Below are 15,707 nucleotides of genomic sequence, written 5' to 3' on the forward strand. Positions count from 1 at the left end.
AAAAACTCAAAATGCCAGGGAGCTGAGTTAAAACTGGCCTTTCCGGGACATCATTTGAGGACTTTTTTCTCTTCCTCCTGAAAGTAACAAGGCACAGGAGGGTTTCTCCAGGGCAGTCTCGGCCTGCCGTGCGGTGGAGAAATCACACGGAGACTCTGGGGTCCAAGGGAAGCACCTTGAGAGGTGAGCATTTATCACTCCCGGTTCACAGATGGGGAAACTGAGGCCTGGGAGGCTGAGGGACTTCCCTAGGGAGACACCGTCTGGCTTGATGTACCAGCCCAGAGCAGACCCGGGGATGGAGCCCGGGGCCAGCACATGCCCGCAGTGTGACCTCGTGGGACACTTTGCTTGTCTGTACAAAGGGGACAACAGCAGTCCCCACCCTGCAGAGCTGTCAGGTGAGGAAAAAGTGAGGTCACCGGTACAGAGACCTCAGAACACGTGGCCCTCCGCCCCGCCTCTGCACGTGTGGTCGCTGTGATTTCTGTGTTCTCACCCACTCCGAGTCCTCATCGCACCCCGCTGCCGGAGGGCGAAGTGCTCCTCCTGGAGCTCCGTTTAACCCTGTCACTCGTCTGCTCAGGAGCCTGCCATGGCTCCCTGTTGCCCGGACAGTCTTTCTCAGCACTAAGTCCCACGCACAGCATCGCTGTTCTAGCCCCTCTCCTTGATTCAGCTGCTGCTTGTAGAAGACAGACCTGCTGTGTGCGGCCCTGCTCCAGCACCTCCCGGCCGTGGCTGCAGCTGCCCTCAGCGCCCCGCTTCGGCAGCCCGGAGGCTGAGACCCCACTGTCCTGGGAGGACTCCGCTGGGAAGGAGGGATCTAGGACAGGAGAGTTGTGGTGAGACAGGAGATGCCTGCAGCAGGGGGGCTGCGCATCCCGTGCAGCCACCCCCTGGCCTGGGTCTGGAGAAGGGGACGCTCATCTTTTGTCCCTGTCTAGGAGGTGGCTGCCCTCCGGTCTCCTCCCAGAAGCCTCTTTCATTGCCTCCGGTGGCCCCTTGGCCTGGACACTTGCCACCAGCTGTGTCCCCTCCGGGAGCCTCGGGCACACCCAGCCCTGGGCAGGCGGCTCCCTGCTGAGCTTTGCTGAGATCCCAGGACCGGGCACCCAGCTGGGCCTTGCAGATGCTTCCTGTGAAATGACAGGGACCGACAGACAGAAGCACGTGTGGCGTGGAGCTCCTTTACCTACGCAGCACAGTTCGCCCTCACCTGTCACTGACTGGCCAGGACTTGCTTTAACAGGGGGACTGGTCAGATCTTAGCGTCTCGGCTTCTCCTGGTGGCTGAAGGGGCCTTGGAGACAGTCCAGGCCCTCGTTTACCCCCACACGACCTGTCCAGCAGCCCAGGCTCTCGCACACCTCCAGGGACAGAGAGCTCTATCTTTAGATACAGCCATCCATCTTGAGATGCCTGTAGTTTTCGTGACGGAGGACCACAGTCCATCCCCTGGGGCTGGGGGGCGTCACTTCCCTTGGGGGCCCTGACTCCACCTGCTCCCCTGCCATGGGGCCACTGCGCCGACCGAGGGCCGCTGCGCTGGCCACTCCTCACCGGACGCACTCTGGACTCCCCCCAACCCCCACCCCCACCCCCACCCACCACCTGAGACCAGACCATTTTCATTTTCAGGCAGGTGCTCTAGGCTGGGCTCATTTTGGTGGCTGAGACAATGCCTTAAGGGAACGGTCCTCCAGAACTCCAGATCCCGCTGACAAGGACCCATCCCACGCCATCCCTGGAGCCGTCCAGGCGGTCTGCTGGGAGGAGGTTCCAGCAGAGAAGCCGGCCTGGTTGTGTGATGAAGATACAACACTTGCTCGGGCTTGGGTGGAGCCTGGCTGGACGCGTAATCCTCGTTCTAAGTCCGTCCTCCTTTGCTGAACCTCGTCGCTCCCGAAGAGTTCGTAATCCCCGCCAAGGGGACAGCAGGAGCATTGAAAGAGGGTGGGGCCCGGATGGCGCCGTTTCTAAGGCTCCGGCTCGCTGCCTTCAGCCGGATCCAGGGGGTAGCCGTTGTCTTGCCGCAGGTACGTTTGATGATTGAACGCTGACAGAGGAAGTGTCTTAGGCTTCTTACCCCGGAGCGGAGAGCCAGGATGACCGGTGTCATCACGCACGCTGGCCCCGGGGCGGTCAGGGCCAACGGGCTCTCTGAAACACGTGTGCTCCCTGCTGGTGGCGCCCTGATTCAGAGCGTCCCCGCCCCTCCTCTCGCGGGAAATGCACGCTCTTCACAGAAGAGTTAACAAGGCCGTGAGAAACCGTCTGGACTCCCTGAGCTTGCGTCTCCCGCCACGTGAGGGAGGAAGGGGCATTTGCTCGTTCATCATCTTCTTTGTTCACGAACACTTACTTCACCACCTGCCTTGCATCAAGCCCAGAGGTGCAGATTTGCTTATTTTTAATTTGTTCCTGCCTTATTCCCAGAGTCCTTTCCTCGTTCCTTCTCTGGATTTGGATATCCCAGTATTACAGACGGGGAACTCGAGGCTTAGGTTGGGCAGCGGGGAGGAGCGGTGGCTCCCAGAGCCCCGTCACCGAGTCGGGTCCATGTGTCCTCACCCGCACCAGCAGGGCTCGCAGTGACAGTGGGCCCTGCGGGCGGCCCCCAGCACACAGTGGTGGGTCCTACCTCGGCCTCCCCCACTGGCCGACTCTGGGCGGCAGGAAGCCGCATCGCCCACGGAGACGATGGGTCTGTTCCTGAAGTGTCTGCTGTTGTGTGAAATCGTGAGGTCTGACTGTGAACTCAGAGGACAATGCTTGTCACTCTCCCTGGTTCCCTGTTGTCTTCCACTGACCTTCATCCCGGTGTGCCCTGCCAGCTGCCCTGCCACACTCCCCACTCACCCCCAGGGCCTCCCTGGAGACCTTCACGCCAGGGTTCCCTTTAGCCCAGCTCAGCCTTCCTGCTGAGAGAACACATGACTCACTGAACACTATTCCCCAAACACGCGTTTATCCCTCGTCAGGGGCGCACGGGTGCCCTGCTGGACTTCAGGAATTCAGCAAGGAGTGTGGGAACTTACCCAGTGGGAGGCACTGCAGAAAGTCCATGTGAGTTCAGGAGGGGCATGGTGGCCATTCTGCCCATTGGCTCAGGGCCAAATTCTGCCCCTTCCCGCCCAGCCGCCTTCCTGGCTGACTTTGCAAAGAGAAGGCTTGCGTCTGACTCCTGGTCTGTCACTGCTTTTAGCCGTGTGACCTGGGCCCGTGGCTTCCCCTGGGGAAGCCTCAGTTCTCTTGTCTGTGAAATGGGGGAGAGGCTATGCAAATTATAGGACAAACCCACAATGCTTTGGGGCAGTCTAGGGGGGTGTGCGCGGTGCATCTGAGATGCTGCCGCGATCAGTGCTCAGGGAATGTGCTCTGCTGGCTCCTCCTGTTAGGACTATTATTACTCCTTTTGTTCAAAGCTGGTGTGATTCACGGAGACAGTGGAGGCTAGTGGGTAAGGTCATAGGCTTTGCCGTTAAACTTGGATGTCAAGTAACTGCCTGCTCTTCCACCTGCCTGCTGTGTGACCTTGGGCAAGTCACTTAACCTCTCTGAGCTGCATTTTCCTTATCACAAAATGGGGAGGCTGATTCTCTTGAGCCTTCCTATATGTGCTTGCATGTGCTGGCATAAGGACAGGCTTCACGCATGAAGCTGCTCACCCTGTTGTGCTGGAAGAGTGGGGACGGAGCCGGGATGGACAGGGAGCGGGCGGCGGGTGCAGGGCAGACTGAGCTGGCTCCTTGCACACCTCTGTGCTGTTAAATTTGCTCCAAGGAACACACCTTCCTTTTGCAATTACAACAAGCTTAGATGAAATAAACGTGCTAGTGTCTTCCCAGAGTACAGTGAGATTGAATCGAGTTAGTGCCTGGACAGTGATTAGCTCAGAGTCTGGTGTGTGGCGGGTGCTGAGTAATGTTAGCTGATACAATAATGATAATTAATTATTAATTAAATAATTACAATGGTTGGTAATTTAAAATAAAACGTAGTAACAATCATCACCGTTACTTTTCAAGCAGCTCTGTGGTCATTAGCGTCTGTCGGGTAACTCTGAGATAATGGGGTCCTCTTTAATATTGGGGGGATGGTGTATCCAGAGGCCCAGGGATGCTGAGTGCCCTGCTCCAGGTAGTCGGGAAGGTGAGAAGCCCCGAGTGGTTCTGGGCAGGGCAGCAGCCCGCTGTGGGCAGCCCCCACAGCCTTCTCCAGTGCTGCCAGCTTGTGGGGGTGCGAAGGGCAGGTGTGTCCCTTCAGTCTGTTCGTGGAGATGCCCTTGAAAGTTTAAAAAGACCTGAGGGGCCAAGAGGGGATGTCTGGGTGGAAACTGAACCCAGGCCAAGCCCCGGAGCCTGTCACCGTGGCCCCCAGCCCTCCCCCAGCCCAGACAGGCTCGCCCCAAGGCCAAGAGGTGGGGGCTGCCCTTGCAGGCCGGCGGCTGGGCGGCCGGGGGGCTTCCTGTGGGCTGCTCCCTGCCTGCAGGCGGGGACCCCCAGCCCCAGCCTAGGCAGAAGGGGAGGACTTCGTTTTATTTTCAGACGCAGAAGACCTTCAAAGAGGCGTGTAGGCGTTTCACAGAATGGGTCTCTGTAGATGTCGTTTGCATAACAAGTGTCTAAATCATCAGAAACCGGGAAGGAACTGCAAATGAGGACGAGCAGAGATACCCTGGAAGCAGGCCTCTCAGTACCTATTTCAAGTTTATGACAACGCCCTTGGGTTTGGGGTTCTTGAAAGGCTGGGGAGAGGAAGTGCAAAACAGGTCTGTTTGGGGTGCTGTGGGTCCACGCCTTGGGGGGCGCAGAGCGTCCAACGGGTATAGCTTGGGGGGTCGTTTTTCAAGAAAAAGAACCCAGAGCTTCGTGTCCGGTCTCCGAAGGGGCCATACAAGTGGGGCCTGGTGGTTTCAGCCTCCGCAGCATCCCAGGAAACCCACCTCTGGTGGTGAGCCTGGCCCCGGGCTTTAGGAGGACAGCCTTTCCTGCGCGTCCGCCTTCCGCCGCCCAGGGCTGTGTGACCTTGCTGGACGTCTCCTGTGGCCCGCCCCCCCCCCACCAGTGGTTTCACCCCAAGGCCCCGGACGTTAACATGACGAAGACGGGGAGGGCCTCCTCCCTGGGGAGCCGTGAAAGGCGTGAGGCTGTCTGAAGTCTCTGGAGGGGCCGCTGTGCCGTATTTAGATGCCGTTTTGACTCACGCTCCCGTTATGCTACTTAATAGCCAGCTAATGCGTCTCGTATTTTCATTCTTTGTTTTGAAGCTGATTGAGTATCACACAAAGATGCCGGCAAAGTGGTAAAACCTCTCCTCCGACTGGAGCAGCCCTCCTCTCTGCTGGCTGCAATCCCCCACCCCCCACCACGGCCCCCACTCTTCTGGCCTAGACTGTGTGCGCCCAGCATGTCTGGGTGCGTGTGTGCGTGTGGACACCTGTGGGGTTTCTCTTCCCTCCTTAGTTTGTGCTGAACACCCTGACACAGAAGCCTCAGTGCTCAACTGGTGCATTGCTTTGATGGCTTTAGTCTTAGCTCCACTGTGGCCCACCCCCATCCAAATCAAGTCAGCTTGAGGTCCAGCTTGACCCAGGGGCTCAAACTATGACACTGGCTGTTACCTTAGCCCTGCTTTCCGTGTTGGCCTCCCTGTCTGGTCAGTTAGCTGCATGTAGTGGCCTCGGCAGCCCCCAGAGGGGAGGCAGCTTCTCGTCCACAGTAGCTCTGTTGCAAGTCCAGGCACAGGGTTCCCGGGACCTGGTCACATGACCACCCTTGGACAGGCTTCTGAAATGAAAGAGGTGAAGTCTGCTGATTGGCCAGGCCTAGGCTATGTGCTCACCTTTTGGTTCTGGTATTACAGAGGGTTAACTTCCCCTAAAACACACGGACTAGGGATGGCAACAGGGGTTGGGGGTGGGTCTTCAGAAGGAAAGAGACAGCACTGGCATAAGATGAGGAGACAGAGGGCAGGCAGGACGCAGAGCCACAGGTGCCCGCCACCCCAGCCAGGGCGGCGGAACGTCCTGGGAACTGAAGGGGTGATGTCACCCCACACCTAGTTGGGAAACCCCGCTCAGAACCGCTAGGAACCACACACACGTCAGGGGCCATGGAGCTGCAAGCCGGGTGGAGACAAGGCCCGCAGCAAGCAGCGCAGAAACAAGAGCAGGCTTTCCTGCTGGGGCTGCAGGCCTGGGCAGCCGGGGTCTGGGCAGAGGCACCGGTGCCCGGGGCTGTGTCGGCGGGGAGCCCGGACACTGGCAGGAAGGAGCAGGCAGGGCGAGGGGTTCTGGGGGACACTCTGGGAGCCCGTTAGAGAGGCAGCAGGTCAGTCCCCACCCCAGGCCTCCTGCATCGGAATCTGCATTCTATCCAGGTCCCCAGCCAGTGCATGTGCGCTGTTCATCTGAAGGCGCGTCTCTCGTCCCTTCACTCTCACGCTCAGGGTGGGGACTCGTGTCGGGTCTTCAGTCGGGCTGTCTGCAGTGCAGTGTGGCCGTGTGCATAAAGGAGCCTTAAAACATTCGTGCTCTTTGATGGAGCCCGTATTTCTACCTCTGAGCTGTAACTGACCAAAACCAGCAGAGGCAGGGACAGAGGATGGTGCACGTGGAGACGCCCACTGCAGGGTTATTTACGGCCAGAAGCCCCCACATACCCGCAGATGGGAGGGAGGATCTGAGCGTGACACCTGGCACAGCGAGGGCTGTGTTACTGCTTGACATTTTGCTTGAAAATAAATCTGCTGGGAATGGGCAGGGATGTGGTGATGAACAGGACAGACAGCGTCCGCCCTCTTGGGGCTGACCTTCTCTGGGGAAGGCAGACAGTAACCAGGCGGACCAGATTGTGACAGGTACACAGAAGGAAGAATGGGGTAGTGCAGGAGAGAATCGTGGCCGGGTTTGGGGACGGTTACAGGAGAAGCCCGTCCAGGAGCTGGTGCTGAAAATGAAATCCAGAGATGAGAGGGAGCCAGTGGGTGAACAGCCAGGAAGAGGCGTTGAGGCAAAGGGAGCAGGGGTTACCGAGCTGCTGGGCTTGGGGAGCTTGGTGTGCGAGGGAGGTGATGGAAGATGTGGGGCTGGCGCAGGACAAGCCGGGAGCAAGCTGGAAGCTGAGGAGGGCGGAGAAGTGAGCAGGGCCAGACCCCTCAGGCCTCGAGGGTTTAAGATGGCAGAATAGGCGGTCCCAGCCCGCAGGCCCCCATGGAAACACTGACTGACAACCACCTACAGACGAAAATACCCTGGTGAGAGCTCTGGATCCAGGGGAGCGGCTCTGGCACCCCCGCGAGCCACAAAACGCGAGAGGAACCACACTCTGCTGTCGTACTTCTCCCTGAGGCTGACGGACTCGGAGCCCAGAGAGACCTAGCCCACGACTCCTCCCGCAGGACAGGGAGCGCGCAGCGGAGGGTCTGGCTCCCCAGCCTTTTGGGGGAATATCTGAAAACCCTGTTGGTTTTCTTGCACCCAGAACACCCAGGAAATCAGCGTGGCTGGATTGTCCAGGAGCAGCTAAGAACAAAGCAAAGTGTGCACACCCCCACAGCCGCAGTCCCCTGCGGACGGTGCCCCACACGCTCCCACGGGTGGCGCACGGGCACCAGCAGCCAGGGGAGGCCTCGGCCGCTTGACTCTGCAGGACTGAAAGGAAGCACCCCCCGAGACTGCTCCTTCGGAGGGGAGGGACGAAGCGGCCCCAAGCCCGTTATCCCAGCGTCTCGGGGCACTGTCCTGTGGGAAGAAAGCAGGTGACTCTTGGCACTGGACATGGCTCCATGGGGTAAGAAAGCACAGAATCTAAGGCACACCCCTCAGAAGGGGGGCAGGGAGGTGGAGCCTGCACCGAACGCCCTGGGCTGTCAGGGCACCTCCCTGCGGAAAAGGACCTGACATTGGTGCAGCCACTGTGGAAAACAAGATGGAGATTCCTCAAAAGATTAAAAATAGACGTACCTTATGATCCAGCAATCCCACTCCTGGGCATATATCTGGAGGGAACTCTAATTCAAAATACTGTGTGCACCCCAGTGTTCACAGCAGCACTGTTTACAATAGCCAAGACATGGAAGCAACTTAAATGTCCATCGACAGATGACTGGATAAAGAAGCTGGGGTATATTTATACAATGGAATACTACTCAGCCATAAAAAAGAATGGAATAATGCCATTTGCAGCAACACAGATGGACCTGGAGATCATCACGCTAAGTGAAGTAAGCCAGAAAGAGAAAGAAAAATGCCATATGACATCACTTAAATGTGGAATCTTTAAAAAGACACCGTTGAACTTATTTACAAAACAGAAACAGGCTCACAGACATAGAAAACAAACTTACGGTTACGAGGGGGGAAATGGGGGCGTATAAATCAGGAGTTCAGGCTTACTACCATCAAGCTAATTAGCACATTGTCCTTTCTGTGGCGCTGTGTGCACCTTGTGTCTGTCTCCTGGGGAGCGTCCGCGGCACGTCATGTGTTAGGAGCTGCAGTCATCCTGCTGGGCGTTGCCTCTCTAGACTCACCCGTCCTACAGAACTAGGCCTTTCACCCTTGACCAACATCTCAGAATTCCTCCCACCCCAGCCCCGGCCCAGTGACACGGGGACCTCGTCTCCTCCCGGCCACCTGCTGCAGGGAACACACCACCGCTTCTGTTCGGCATCGTCTCCTGGGCTGTTTATCTTCCTGACCTTGAAGTGCGCGTTGGCCAGCTCTTTCCCCAGGCCAGCACAGCCCCAGGTAGTTAAGCCCCGGGGCTGGGGCACGCACAAGCGAAGTCAGAGCCAGCTGTGCCAAACGCCGCCGCGTGTGGCCGGCGCACGTGCCTGGAGGTGCTCGTGAGCGTGTGCGTTTTCCTGGAGTGCGGCCCGTGGCTTTGCGCAGATTCGCTGAGGGGTCCCACCCAGAGGGATGCCACAGTCATGACGATGGTCTGATTCGAATCCCTCTCTGTGCCGTGGCTGTGGTGGGGGGAGGGGGACGGTTTCTCCAGCCTCTCCGAGCCCCCCTCTGAGAAGCCACGGTTTATCGTGTGTCCCACTCACCACCTGACTTAGCCGGAGTCTGGGAATGCAGGCACCCCAACTCACCTACTCTTGTGTTTTGTGTTTTCAACTTTCTCTTGGGGGAACCGTCAAACATACACGGAAGCAGGCAAAGCGGTAAGAAGACCCCCGCCGTGCACCCAGCTTCAGCCGTTACCCGCTCGCGGCTGGCCTTACGGCATCTGTCCCCCGACTCCTTCCGCCTTTCGCATTTCTTTTCAATTTTTCCTATAAACCAGCACCTGTACTGAGGGTGCTTGTGTGCTAAGTATGGGGGAGGGCGAGTTTTCACGCCGCCAGCTCACCTGTGGAGCCCCAGCTCCTAATTCCGATGTGCGCACGTGTGTCCTGCACACGCCGGGTGTCCTACAATTCAACCCAGTTCTGCCACTGTCCACTGGAGGCCGTGTCAGACCCCCCTGAGGAAGGGCTCAGCCCCACAAGGCTGCCTCCACGTGAGGTGCCAGTCGCAGACCTGGGTATTTCCCTGTGCGTCTGACCACCAGGCTATAAATCAGAAGCTGCCAACACCTCCTCCTTGGGTTCGATTCATTTGCTGGAGCGGCTCACAGAACTCAGGGAGCCGGTGTATGCACCAGATGACTGGCTTATGATAGAAGGATGTGAGTCAGGAACAGCCAGGTGGCGCACTGTGGGGAGGGTCAGAGCTCCCGTGCCCTCTCTGAGCGCACAGCTGTCCCAGCGTCTCCTCGTGTTCCCAGACCCAGAAGCGCTGACGCCTGTCCTCTTGGGTTTTGGGGGAGGCTTCATTACATACACGTGACTGATCACATCATTGGCCATTGTGGGTGATTCGACCTCCAGCCCCCCTCCCCTCCCAGGAGTCGGGACGGGGCTGAAAGCTCCACCCTCGGGTCGCGGATCGGTTCCCTTGGCGACCAGCCCCATCCTTAGGTGCTTTCCTGAGTCACCTCCCCAACATGAACCGGTCCTGGTGGAAGGGGCTTGTGAATAACAGGACACCGTTTCACCTTCACGGCTCCGAAGCTGAGACCAGAGACCACACGTTGTAACACGTGATGCTCCCGGTGCTCTTACTGCTCAGGAAATGCCGGGCGCCGGAACTGTGGGTGAGGACTCAGTACATCTGAGAAGTGGCTTCTGGCCATCTGAGTGGCCAAATACCTATTTCTTATAGATCAGAGTATCGCTCCTGGGTAGCCAGTCCCCGGTCAGGAGTCACACAGCAGGAGCGCCTGCAAGCCCTGTGTCCCCTTCCGTCACCCCCGTCACCTCTGCCCAGACTTCTACACGAGAGTCTGCTTTGCTGGCTGCTGAGCGGGTAGGGTTGGCAAGTCTGGGCTCAAAATGCACCTGGGCGCTGGCCAGTCGTGTGACCGGCACTTACACAGCCTCCGGGACCCTCCGCCCCCGTCTATGCAGGGGCACCTTGCCGGACCTGCCAGGTGGCTGTGAAGATCACTGATGCCATGTGTCAGCCCAGCCCAGGGCCTGGAACTTAGGACCAAATAAGGAGTGTCTCTCCTCATCACTGTCCTTGGCATTATTTCCAGTTTTGTGCCTGTGCTGAGACAGGAAGTGGCCTGTGGCCGTGGCAGGTGTCGTGCGGCCACCACGAGAGGCGTGGGCAGCAGTATCCAGGCACCAGCAGCAGCGTCCTCCAGAAGCGGCCCCATGCCGGCCAGTCCGCCAGCTTGAAAGGCACCCGGGGCAGCGTCTTCACTGACACAGCGGGTGGGGGAGGGGCAGGGCGGTCTCCTGAGACCAGCACGGCTGGGGCAGGGAGAAGCGTCCCCTGGCCTCCGTGCTGACGGGGACGGGCAGCCAGTCTGCAAGATGACCAGAAAGGCAATTTGCCCAAAGAAAAGGCGCCTGACTCTGGGTTAAGTGTGTTTTTCTTCCCCAGCCTCTGGCCATAAAACCCATCGGGGGTGTCCAGGGATTAGATCCGCGAACGCGCTCGCTCTCACCCTTGGCTCCTGCAGGCGCGGGGAGCCCAGCCGCGTCTTTAGCCCTGAGCTGTGTGCGTTTAATCCCCAGTCCCTTGCCCTTGGTTTCTAGAGCGGACGGCGGTGCTGCTGACGGATGCCGCGTGTTTCCTCGTCTCTGAAAGTTCAGGTGTGCGTGATACGATCTAATTGTCCAGTTTCTTGACATTCAGGCTTGTCTCCTTTGTAAAGCCGTGTAATTGATTTCTGGGTTCTTGAAAATAGAGCTGGGAGTGGAGAAATATGCTGCAAATACCAAGCAGGGGAGGCGGCGGGGCCGGCCGCACGGCTTGCCGTTGTTTATTCAGTCACTCATTCGTCCATTCAGTCCCTGTCTCCCAGAGCCCAGTGCACAGAGTTCTGGAACCACAGCCCCCCAACTCTGGGGTTGCTCCACAACTCCTGGGAAAACAATGACAGTCGCAGGGAGGGGCCTGAATGTCAGGGGAAAGGAGCCTGAAGCTTCCAGGGGTGGCCGGGGCTGGGCTGGGGCAGCTGGCTGAGGGCTGGAGGAGGGGCCCCGGGCGGGGGGACTCCTGGGCCCCGGGCCGCGCGTCCTCACGCGGGTCCCCTGCAGCGGACCGTCTGCACTCTAATTGCGTGTTCTCTCTCGTTGCAGGTCTGAAGGAGAAAGCGCCCGCAGTGTCAGGTATGTGTGTCATTGGCCTCTGTCCGTGTGTCTGCGTCCTGGGAGCGGTGGCACCGGTGAAACCATGTGCTTTGCTTTCTCTCCGATGAGGTCTGGCCCTGCCCACCGCCCGGGCACCTTGGTTGTGCTGTGCTGGCTGGTGTCCTGGAGCAAGAGGGCCAGCTTACCGCAGGGGCTTCACCTGGCCTGGTGGCCCTTCCCGTCAGGGCTGATGGAGGTTCTCCTGGGCTGTGACCCATGTAGGACCAGAAGCTTCCCAGCGCACAGCCCCTGGAGCCAGGCTGGGCGGGTGGGGCAAGTCTCCTTGGTGGAGGCCGGTGGCCTTGACGGTGCAGGCATCTCCACGGTGCACGGAGCAGACTGATGTGCACGTTCCCGGACTTGCGGCCGAGACCCCTCCACCTCCCCGTGCTCCCCACCCTTCTTGGGGACACTGCCTGGGCCAGGCCAGCCTCAAGGCTTGAGTTGGGGGACCAGGAAGGCCGTGGGGCCTGGCAGACAGTGGCCTGTGGTGGGAGAGGGGCAGGAATGAGAGGCAAGGAGGCAGTTTCAGAGTCACTGGCAGCAGATGGGGTATCCGCATCTTCCCGTGACCAGGCTGGGGAGAGAAGAGCTCGTCCCGGGCCTGGAGCTGGGGGTGTCAGGCAGGCTGCCTGCAGAGCCAGAGACAGAGGTGCGGGTGGCTGCATACTTGGGGGCTTCCTGGAGTCAGCAAAGTCCCAGTTCTGTACCCAGGCACTCGGCCCAGGAGACACGGGTGGGGTCTCAAGCCGGGGAGACAGAGCAGGAGCAGCTGGGGGCAGTGGTCACCCTGCGCATGAAGGAGCTGGAGGAGATGCCCTGGGATTCAGGGTGTCCAGGAGGTGCAGGAGGAGGCCCGGTGGATGTTCTGGGACAGCCCAGTGCCCGCAAAAGCTGCTTGAGGGGGGGCCCGAGGCCCACCCTGGAGCATGGGCAGCCGTGAGAGAGGAGGGCGCCCTTGGCCACTGTCGGGGAAGAGGCCAAGGTGTGCTGTCTGTAAACAGAGCCAGGTGCAGGAGAGTGTGTGCCTCATGTTACATTTTGGGTAAGAAAAAGCCAGATATAAGAACGTGATTTCTTACTTATAACGTTTGCATAAATGAGCAGTGGCAGGTGACACAGGCAGCTGTTAGAATGTTCCCTCTGGAAGTGGGGACAGGAATGGCCTCCAGGCTTTTCAAGGTCCCTGTGCTGTTGCTGGGCTGTGAGTGGTACCCATGTATGACCTCTCAGAAAATTCACTGAAAATCAAGAACTGTTTGTGGCGGGGGGTGGGGGGAATTGCTGAGTAGTGAGCCTCCCGTCACTGGGGGTATGCAACTGTGTTGGAAGGGGATTCACACGGGGGTAGGAGGCTGAGGTCCCGCTGGCCCGCTCCTTGCCCCTTTGGGATCTGATAACCCCCCTCTCTGTCTGACACACTCAACGATGGCTGAGATGGGGCCCTTCACCAAGATCTCCTGAGACCGGAGAGTTCAGCTGGGCTCCTCACGTGGGGTGCAGGGAGATGTGGAGGTGTGTGCAGGATGAATGAACCCGCAGGATGGCGAGCGTCTGGCCCACCCCCCAACCTCCGCCTCAGCATCCTGTGTGTGGCTGGTGGGGGAGGCGGCAGGGATGTCAAGAAAGTGGTTTTTGAAGTCAGTGCTGTTGAAACTGAGCCCTGAGGAGGGAGGCGGATTCTCCGTGCGGGGGAAGTGGGGGACAGCTCATGCAAGGACCCGGGGCCTGGTGACTTGGCTGCGTGGTGGGAACAGGACGCGGGTGGGGCTGTGCGCAGAGTGGAACATATGTTCACAGCTCGGGCCAGACGGTTCTCAGCGGGACGCTCGGAGCTGAGGAGCCGGGCAGGGGGAGCTCTGCCGGCAGTGGGGCAGGGAAGGCTGTGTGTAAGCTCTTCAAGGCTGGAGACCCCACCCAACGATGCCGGCCCACGTGGCTGGGTGCTCTCCCGGGGCCAGACCTTCAGGGCTCGTGGTGAGACAGACTGCTAGCACTTGAAAGTGCTGGGTTCGGGTCCCGACTGGGCTCTGTCCTGTGCCGGGCCTGTGTTTCACCCCGGGCTGTCGACACGGGCGTCAGGCCTGGGCCACACGTCCCATCCTTGGCTCCCCAGTAAGGCCCTCCCTTTGCTCAGGGCCGGCAGCCCCCAGACTGTTCAGATCTGGCCCGCTCCCTCTCCCCGGCTTTGGGTCACTGGCCCCAGGACGGCTGCGGAGTTGGTTTTCGAGGGAAGAGTATTTGTGAGGTTGCCTACAGAAATGAGCCCAGGCCCTGCTAGGTGTCCTCTCCATGGTCCTCTGCCCTCTCAGGCCCGCCTGGAGGGAGTTGGGCTGAGGGGGACCCCCTGCTTCTCCTGCCAGGGTCCCCATTGCGAGTCTCAGGATGTCTCAGCCGGCACCTCCCGCCTGTGCAGCCTGGTTTTCGGCTGAGGTCCCCCCCACACCTTCTGCTCCCGCCAAACGGTGCTGCTCTCCCGTCTAAATGCATCCACTGGTTCCCTGCCTGCCTTCTGGCTTGTAGATGTGTACCCTGGGCTGTTTCCTCCACCTCCTCCACTGGGCAACCTGCGCCTTTCCCAGAATCCCCCCAGTTGCCGCCTCCCTGAAGCTGCGGGGCCCCGTGGCTGAAGTGCCACCGGCCCCCCGCCCCGTCCGCGCCTGGTGTTCCACGGCTGCTGTGCTCACTTCGGTATCTACGTTCATGCCGCTCTGTGTCCTGTGACATGAGCACTGGTCTTGCTCCCCCAGGCAGAGTAAGGGGCCCGGGTTGAGGCCCTGGGACATTTCTGGTGGGGCCAGCACACGCCAGGCACACAGCAGGCGCCCAGGGCCTCAGCGGGGTGAACTCACCTTGGCGGCACCTACAGCCCCGGCACGACGGCTTCAGAGAAGAGGCGCAGACTCCTGCTTGTTTAATTGGATGCAGGACCCGTAAATACTTTCAGGCACTGAACTTGGAGGGAAAAGGAAAAGTGGACCATTCACCCCGCTCGATGGAGAACCCCTGCCGCCCCCAAACCCACAGCCAACCCTCCCTGCAAATACTGGGCAGAAGGGACCACCTCTCGTGACTCAGAGAGACGGCTCCGGGATTTCATTAGCCTAAGTGAGGTGCTCATGGGCCAGCGTGAGCTGATGGTCTTTGCTCAACGTGAGGGCAACGGTCCCTGAGGGGCCCCCTGTTTCCCACGCACTCCCCGGGGTCCCTGCGTGGTGAGGTAATTTCTCTTTAGACGCAAATGATCTGAGGCCCCCCCCCCCCGCCCCTTTCTGCTTGGCCGTCCAGCCCCCTGGAGCAGCAGAGAACGCTTTTGTCAGGAGAAGGCTGTTTGAGAATCCGGGTGCACTGCTCTTCCCCGAGGCAAAACATGTGCGAGATCAGATGTATTCATTTTCCACAAACGCAATGAGTCATTTTTGACCATTTTGCAAACGTAGGACTTTGCGCCTTGTTACCGGGGAGTGTGTGTCTGCTTTTTGCTTATTCAGGGGAGGCTCCGGAGGACCCGGACTTGGAGCCCTTTCATGACTTATTGAGGGGGATGAGGAGAGGTTTGCAGAGTTTGGCGTTTGAAAAGAATGAGTAACTGCGCGGAGGGCCCAGAAGGAGTGCCGGTTCTGCGGCTAGGGGGCGGAGGCTTTCTGGGGGTGAGCCATTATCTTTTCTTTTTTCTCCCTGGCTTCCATCATCCCCTTGAAGTGAACTCGTGGTCACATACGTACCATTTAACGAGTGTTCGCCGCGGGTTGGGGCCTCGCCCCTGCGTGAGGGTGATTAGCCTCATTTGTCCAGCTCTGGGAAATTGAGGCTGAGAAACACTAAGCAGCCTCCCTGCGGTGACGTGGTTTTCAAGCGCAGAGCCAGGGTGTGGAACACCCGACCGCTCCGAGTCAGAAAGGGTTTTGTACAGCTCTGTATATAAAACAGATAAACAACAAAGGCCTAGCGTACAGCACAGGGAACTGTATTTAATTTCTTGTAATAACAAATAATAGGAAAGAATC

General features: G+C 59.0%; 1 protein-coding gene across 1 annotated transcript in view; it reads left to right on the plus strand.

Annotated features, from left to right (window-relative positions):
• IQSEC1 (IQ motif and Sec7 domain ArfGEF 1) overlaps positions 1 to 15,707 on the plus strand; it is a 281,388-nt gene that overhangs the window by 71,823 nt on the left and 193,858 nt on the right. The window contains 1 exon segment of the mRNA XM_032458746.1: positions 11,650 to 11,679. Within this exon segment, the coding sequence (XP_032314637.1) occupies positions 11,650 to 11,679 (30 nt within the window).

The sequence above is a fragment of the Camelus ferus genome, chromosome 17 (genome assembly GCF_009834535.1).
Source record: "Camelus ferus isolate YT-003-E chromosome 17, BCGSAC_Cfer_1.0, whole genome shotgun sequence".
Taxonomy (NCBI): Eukaryota; Metazoa; Chordata; class Mammalia; order Artiodactyla; family Camelidae; genus Camelus; species Camelus ferus.